Raw genomic sequence first — 8,542 nt, forward strand, 5'->3', positions numbered from 1 at the left:
TGGAGCAACTTTCATGAAGAATGTGGCCTCATCCGAGCTATGTAGGTTGCTGAAACAAAGCTTGCAATATGACCTACGGAACTGGACTGGCAGGGGGCTGTAGCCATAATGAATTTGTCTTTAAGCTCTTCATCAATTCATCCAAATTAGGCCTTAACATGCTTGAATTGCATGAATTATGTTCTCCAAAGCCATCATTGTTACCTAAAGCTCAATTAACTGAAAGATAAACACAAAAAGGATTAAAAGCACAAGTTTAACTCAAAAACATAACCAAATCATAAGCTAGAAGGGTAAGAAATAATATACAATTATGAACCGATCACTATTCCAAGATAGCAACTTCTTGGGATGGGATTAGGAGAGTCACCAACACTAGGCATGGATTCTTCCTCCACAACATCTTCATCACGTGCCCTCTTCTTAGGGCTTTTGTAAGCAAAAGCAGTAAAAGCACTGCTACCTTCTTGAGATTGAGCTGAAGCCGACATGACCGCCTTGCCATGCCCCTTGCTGCTCAGACCCAAGTCCTGAACCTTGGCCCCTGCAGGAAGAGAGCCACCTCCTTCAAAAAACTTAATCCCCTTAGCAACTTCTCTAAAAGTTCTCCCATCTCTCTCTTGCATCTTAGCTTTACCTTTACGGTTAGCCACAATAGTCCACCCCGGATCCTGAGCCTCATTAGGTGTTTTTCGCGAAATAGGAATCCACAGTGATAGGCTGTGGGAACACCAAAATAACATCTTCAGCTAGTTTTTCCTGCTCCTCAACCTCAAGAACTAAATCCCTCGGGAACACGTTAGGCTCATTATCCAGCTGTTCCACTTGGAGAAAGCTCTTGTTTGAAATTTTTATAGGACACACATGACCACGTTCCATCTTTTGGCTGCAATAGAAGCATATAGCAAACATAGATTCATAGCTTACAAAGATTTTGGTTTCTTGAGGGCCCTCCCCCAATATTAGACAGCGTTTCAAAGGCCTAGTTAGATCCAGCAGCATGCGAACCCGGACAAACATACTCTGCTTTCCCTCAGTAGACTGCAGGTCAACACTAATCGGGTATCCAAGGATAGAAACTAGATCATGTAACACTTCCGGGTCTTTATAGTGGAGAGGCAGAAAAGGAATTCTGACCCAGCCAACAATGGATGTGACAGTAGCATGGAAAGGGGAAAAGTCTGGAGTCCAACGCTGGATAGCAAAAATCTGACCCTGGACAAACCAAGGTTTGTTCTCCAGCACAAAAACGACATCTTCTTCAGCAGTAAACTCCACCTTGTACCAGTCACGACTAATATGGTCAATCGTAACATCGCCTTGCATATTTTTCCACTCACTCTTAAGTCTGTGCCTAATGACTCTACTGTTCACAGGAACTCCAAAGACCTTGCCAACTAAACAGAAAGTCTCATAATGGCTTTGGACAGAAGAAGCTAAGGCAGTAATGGACACTTTGGTTTCATTTCTATCCACTCTAAAAGTAAATCTGCCCTTACGGACTACACTAGGCTCCACAATGGACCTATTTCCCCAACGGGGATCAGACTTAGGGCTTGGACTACGGGAATTTGCACGAGACAAGCTTGCATTGAGTTGAGCCCTCATGGTGAGGTAGAGAGAAAATATGCAACAACAAAGGGATAAATGACTTAGCCACAGGAGTAGATTGAAGTGATGAGCAACAACAAACCAAGTCTCCAGATAAATAGGCAGGGGAGATTTCTTACAATGATTACAAACATAATCCATCCACCAATGCATGCTCAATGAGACATCGGTTACCTTACCTAGACCGAATTAAGATTAAAAAAGATTTGTAATATTTTTGGGGCCCTCTTAAGTGGGGCCCTGTGCGTACTCACGGCACAGTAATGAAGTTCTCGAGAAGCTAAGCGGAAGTGCACATGGGATCATCAAAGTTGTCAGAATTTGTGTGGAGATATCGAATCCAAAGAATCGATGTCCAACCCTTTGGTATTTTGTAACCTGCAGGCTGCAGGAATTTAAGTACAAATGACTTCATTAAAAACAAGGTCACACTAATTAAGCATGTATATAATATGCATGATTTTTTGGTTTGCTTTTTCACACGAACGAGAACATCACGCACAATTGATGAAGCTATTGATACAATGTCAATAATTATTAAAGGCTTTTTATCACAAAACGTCCCTGACGTTTACGAAACTATCAAATTGCATCCTTAAAGTTTTTTTGTATCACTTATGGTCCCTAACGTTAATATGGGTGCTCTTAAATAGCCCCTCTGTCCAAAAAACTGTTAAATCCAGGGATATAATCATCAAATCAATCCACTTTCACCTCTTCAACCATTAATGAATTTATAGGTTAGTTTAGTTGAGAGAAAAAGAAATGGTGGGAGTTGCTCCAGAAGCAGATGATGGAAGTAGGAGATGTTTACCACAGTGGATGCTAGGCATATCTTCTGTTGGCCAGGTAAGGAAGCCTAGTAATGGTAAAGAGGAAGGACCTGCTTCTTATGAAACTGAAACATTGGGAGAAAACTCACATGGAACTTGTAAAAGGTGAGACAAAGAAAAGAAAAACAAAATCAACAAGATGCAGACTATGGAACTATTTCCCTCTATTTCTTGTTGGAATTGGCTGGAAACTAAAGGTAAGCACTGAAAATGGAAGGGAATAACATAAACAAACTGAACTATAAAAACCCAGCTGCGGTTTTGCCCAGAAATTTGAAGATTTTTCGTCACCAAAAGTTTTTAGTGACAGATGTTCATCAGATTTTTTGTGGCTAAACATTTTCTGCGACGGTGTTCTTCAGATTTTTCGTCACTAAAAGTCAAATTTCCAGATCAACTTCAGACTTATATATGCCTTGGGCTCTGTCCAATTGTGACGGATGTTCCAAATTTCCTAATTTTTTGTATTTCCCCGATCCTGGTTATGGTTACAGGTTTCTAGAATTATATATATATTATATAATTTTGGATTGATTTGACGATTATATCCCTGGATTTAACAATTTTTTTGACAAATGGACTATTTAAGAGCACCTATATTAACATTAGGAACCATGAGTGATACAAAAAAACTTTAAGGATGCAATCTGATAGTTTCGCAAATGTTAGGGACGTTTTGTGGTAAAAAGCCATTATTAAATTTATATTAAGCATGTTACGCTAGGCATATATAGCCAAGCGGCTCATAAAATGCCCCGTTGATTTTAGGATCAAAAACTAAATGGGGTTTTGGTTAGATGATTCCACTGATTTGGACTGGTTGCATTTTTATTTATGAGCTGCATCGGGATATTGGATTGACACTATTTTTATTTTATTTTATCAATGTTTGGTTGTAGGGCTGGTTATATTAGGGAGTAGAAGAATTACTTCTATATAGATAAAGGGTGAGATTTCATTGATTCATATAAGGTTTTTACAGCCTCTTTAATCTCTATTCAGAGAAATCTTCTTCATGGTTTAAAAATTATGAATTCAGGCATGTTCTCACGAAAGAAACTTTCTATACAATATTATCTTTATTTTATATTAACAAAATTTATACAAATATTTTGGAATTAATCATACTTAATTTCAGGACATGCAATGCTTTTTGTTTTGATATGCAATGCCAATGAAATTGTCAAATAAGCGATTGTTTGGGTCTTTAAAAGGATGGTAATAATTGTGGAACAAAACTATTCAATAATCTCACGGCTTATTATCACAAAACGTCTTTAAGGTTTACGAAACTATCAAATTGCATCCTTAATGTTTTTTTGTGTCATTCGTAGTCCTCAAGGTTAGTATGTGTGATCACAAATGGTCCCTGCCGTTAGGTTCCATCAAAAACTCCGTTAGTTTGCTGATGTGGCATATATGTAAAACATCCATGAGGTTCACGCACATATCACAAATTAATGGTCCCTGTGAAAATTTTTCATTTTTTCATTTAAAATTCATAAAATTTTGGTTTTCTTTTTAAAATTTTATGAATTTTAAATTATTTAAAAATATATATTATATTTTAAATACATGTGACACTATATTATTGTAGATGTGGGCTCCATATATATGCCACATCAACAAACTAATGGAGTTTTTAAAAAATAATTTAAAATTCATAAAAATTAAAAATGAAAAAACTAAGGGTTTAGGGTTCATAAATGGTCCTCAAGATTAAAATCCTTCTATAAATGGTTTTTTCATTTATAAATAATTTTAAAAAGAAAACCAAAATGATATGAATTTTAAATGAAAAAATTTAAAAAATTTCGTAAGGACCATTTGTGATCGCACATACTAATCTTGAGGACCATGAGTGACACAAACAAACATTAAGGATGCAATTTGATAGTTTTGTAAACCTTAGGGACGTTTTGTGATATTAAGCCTAATCCCACTAAAGCGGTAAAGCCGTTGTCCAGAAGCAAAGGTATTTGTTCAGTTCAGTTGAGTTCATTGCTCAGCTTAAACCATTTGGATCCAAAGTACACTAATGTCCCCAAACCCAATTAATTACCGTTAGGGGGTTTCTCTCTCATGTACAAAGGAAGCCTCTGAAGCCCAAGTAACAAATCCCGTACTTTTTTTGGTTGTAAAAGTTTAGGGGGGGAGATTAGCTACTCTCACCACTTGTGCCAGGGCAGACCCATAAATCTTGTACCTTGTGTCCCAACGCAAGTGACCCCATTTCTTTCCATGGATAACCTCACCCAATTAAGCTCCCATTGGTAATGTACTTCATAGACCAGAAGATTTGTTTCATGGTTTGAAACAAAAACCCAATAATCTCACGATGTTTCTATTCGCCCAAATTTGACCTCCATTTTTAGCCGCCACATGCTGCTTCTCTTGTAACAAGTCTCGCGCCCTCCTTTGGTGTTGGGTGAGGGAAGGGTTTTTATTTTTAAATTTTTTGTTATTATTTATTTAGATTTAACAACCTGATCTTTCTGCTCCTGCGTATCAACAATTTCAGAGGTAATAAGTATGTTTCTTCTTCTTGATCTATGCATTACATGGGCAAATATATATGGCTATGTAAGTAATGAAAGGGTCAGATGGGTTGAGGTTCGTGATAGACAGAGAAGAGTGCTTCTCTCATGATGCAAAGTACCAGGGCGACACCATTCACGTCTCTTTTGTTGTCATCAAAGTTGATTCGTCTTTCTTTTCTATTTTTAATATCCTTTCTTATTTTAGTAATTTGTGGTTGCCAAGTTGTTTGCTTTTTCTTTTTTCTTTTTTTTTTTCAGAATCTTTTCTGCTAAAACTTATCGTTGAGCAAGTTCTAATGGATTGTGCTGATTTGTATGGGTTTTTGTTGCCTTGAAAACTTGAAATTTTGATTAGTGTACGAAGTTTGTGGATTTTTGTTTATGAAAATGGGAGAAAGTGTTAAACTATACTCCAAATTTGTGTAAATATAAAACAGTAAATACACCCAATTAAAACAATAAACACAATTAACAATAGGTAAAATAAAATAGAAACAAAGGTAAACAGAGTCTAGCATGTGAACCTATGTTGCACCGATATGGATACGGGTACGGGTACACTCATACAGCAATAAAAATAATATAAATATTAAGTGGTTTAGAGGTTAGCTTGGACTGAGACTGTCTGCTCTTTTTGGTCTTGGTGCTGGGCAGGGTTTAATTGGCTGGTGGATGGTTAAAAGTGGTTTAGAGGTCAGATATGGTTTCTCTTGTCGTGGTTTTGATTGAAATTTAATAAAAGCGATGGATTTTTGAAATAATTCTCTCTCACAGGAGCCAGCATCTGAATATGCTCAGCCAAGAGTAAGCCCTTACCTTCTTGCAGCCCATCTTACTTCAGCCTTCGCTATATACTGTCGCCTTTTATGGACAGGTCTTTCTGTTGTCATGCCTGAACCACCTTCTGAATCACTAGCTTGGGTTCGTGGGGCAGCTAAGGTGAAGCGACTTGCTCTTCCTGTAAGCTTACTTGTCGGAGTAACTGCTGTCTCAGGAGCATTTGTAGCCGGGAGTGATGCTGTATGTAATTTTTGTTTTCCTTCTTGCCTTTCACAATGAACTGAATGGATGGTATGTGGCTTTTCCTGAGTAGGAGATATAAATATGCTTGTGTGTGAAAATACCGGGGCATGCTTATAATAAAAGATGGGGGATACATGGATCCCAGAGGATGTTTCTGACATGAAGCCACTAATCCGGAACTTCTTTGAGAATACATCTACTGTGCAGGCAGCGGCGTAGCCAGGAATTCTCTCAAGGAGGGTCAACATTATTAGCCAAGATAAATGGAAAAGCCATACCACCACCAGACTTGGACTATGATGGTTTAGAGGAGAAGAAAAATGCATACAAGGATGTGCCATGAGAATAAAACTATGAGATAATAGATTAATAACCTAAAATCTTAAGTATCCATTATTTTTCTACATAAATATTTTAGAATAAGTTCAATTATATAAGAAAACTTTGATGGTTGTTGTTCCAAAAATATTTAATGGGTTTTAAGACAATATTGGAAGATGTTGCTAATTAAACTGAACATGAATAAAAACACTTACGTGGTAGAAGGTCAAACCAGTTGCTCTACCACCCACTTCCATATGCTTCATCAAGGGTGGAATCAGGAATTTTTCAACGGGTGGGCTAGCTAAAGTTATTAGCTTAAAATTTAATGATTATTTTTTTTGGTACGTATACTTACAATTTCTATAGTCTTTGTAGAAATAAAAGTAAACATTAAATCATATAAACCACGCTAGTTCATAGCTCCATAAACTAATTTTCAATAAGTTTTAACATAAACCAAATAGGGTTTAACATTATAGTGGATTAGGCTTTTTACCTAGATTGACCTTAGTTCCTTCATGCATTCATATCATACATGAAAAATTGTTTTATGTAAAAATATTGACTAAGTATGAAAATTGGGTTTTTGGAATAATCATTTTCTGAAGATAATTTTTGGCGGCTTTTATTCCTCACACATCAAATAAGAAAACTTGATTTTATGGGAATTTAGTATGAAGTATATATTGACTTAATGAGCCATTATTTTTAGCCTAAATCGTATTTTACACTAAAACCGATTTTTCATATTTTGATTTGGTGGGAATTTGATTTTCTAGTATTTTTATTTGAATCCAAATGGGGGGTACTTCCTTATTTACATTGTAAACTTAAGTAAATGGAGTAATATAAAAATAAATAAAAGTAAAATGACAAAGACATATTTACTTAAATGTTGAAAGTGGAAATAAGGTAATATGTACACTGTTACCATTGGGTCAGAAGGGTCATATGACCCTCCTAGGCCTTAATTGGCTCCGCCCCTGTGTGCAGGTATCTTTCTGACCAAAGAACATATTTTATTTTAGTTTTTTGCGACTTAATGTTGCTATATGTTAGCTCTAAGGTTGCTTTTATGATGACAAGGGAAATATTACAACCAAAAAAAAAAAAAAAAAAAGGAGTTAAAAATTGGAAAGATGCCTTATTTTAAGTTTCTTCCTTCAGTAAAAAAAACATCTGTTTTCTGTAGGAACAAATGAAATGTGATTATGTTATAATCTTTACAGAAAAGTTATTGTTTTTAAGGCCATTGAATTGTGTTTCGGCTAGCAGCAGTTTCTGTGTCTTCTTTGAGCTTACACTGTAATTTCTTGTGATGAAAACCATTTTCTTTAGGCGACTATGCTTTTGGGAAATTATAGAATTGTTAAATCTTCTACTGCGTATTAGCTTGTTCTGTAATCTTTTCAAATTTCAAACATGAAGTAGGGTTGTGATTAATTATTGTTCTTCCTGTTTGTAGCTTGATCATCGTATCTTTGCAACTGCAACTTTATTTTCAATTGGTGCTTTGTGGTGGTCAACAAGGAAGTTTGAGATACATCCTGCAGTTCAGTCTTTGATTGGAAGTGCTGTAGGCATGGCTGGCCTTCGGGTATATATGGTTTCCAACTTTTTATTCCTTTTTTTTCTCTCTTCTCCTTCGAATTATTTAATTAGTTTGACCAGGTTGATTTTAATTGCTTGCACAATTCGTTGTGTTATTGTTGCAGGTCACACTGGGAATATCTACACTGCTGTCATATGTGCCTGTAGAGCTTGGTACAGCACATCAAGCTGGGGCTTTGACTCTCCTGACACTGATGATCCTTCTCAATCACACTTTGCGTAGGCCATCACCGTCTCTTCTTAAATCTCTACGTCAAGTTGCAAAGACAATCCAGATGACTTTGTAGTACAATTTTGGAACAACTATTTGACATTTTAATTGGATGTGTTTGAGTGTGGTTAAAAATCCACCATCCAAATAGTCAGTATGAAGGAATGCATGCACAAGTTGGCTATGGGAAGTTGGAGGAGCAGATGCAATTGATGAATGGGGCGTAGGAATTCTCTGCAAAAGGGAAGAGAAAAGATGCTAAACAAAGTAAAGGGTTCCAACTTTTCAATATAAAACTATGTGTTGGTGGGAGAAAGTGACGGGAAGGCTAAAGCTTTGCTTTAGTGTTTGCATGATTACAATCACTTTTTATACATATATATATGAAA

General features: G+C 36.3%; 1 protein-coding gene and 1 pseudogene across 1 annotated transcript; one reads left to right on the forward strand and one right to left on the reverse strand.

The window, feature by feature from the left end:
* Positions 1–681: 681 nt before the first annotated feature.
* On the reverse strand, positions 682–1,608 carry LOC148292429 (uncharacterized). Its single transcript, XM_088245818.1, has one exon. It carries the CDS (start codon positions 1,606–1,608, stop codon positions 682–684), a length of 927 nt encoding a protein of 308 aa, XP_088101944.1.
* A 768-nt stretch (positions 1,609–2,376) lies between these two features.
* LOC110744667 (heme A synthase COX15-like) lies at positions 2,377–8,542 on the forward strand (annotated as a pseudogene).

Source organism: Prunus avium, chromosome 8, assembly GCF_965620075.1.
Source record: "Prunus avium chromosome 8, drPruAviu1.hap1.1, whole genome shotgun sequence".
Lineage (NCBI taxonomy): Eukaryota > Viridiplantae > Streptophyta > Magnoliopsida > Rosales > Rosaceae > Prunus > Prunus avium.

Bases quoted from the DNA above. Each gene is read 5' to 3' on its own strand.
- LOC148292429 (XM_088245818.1), bottom strand. From the start codon at position 1,608: ATGAGGGCTCAACTCAATGCAAGCTTGTCTCGTGCAAATTCCCGTAGT.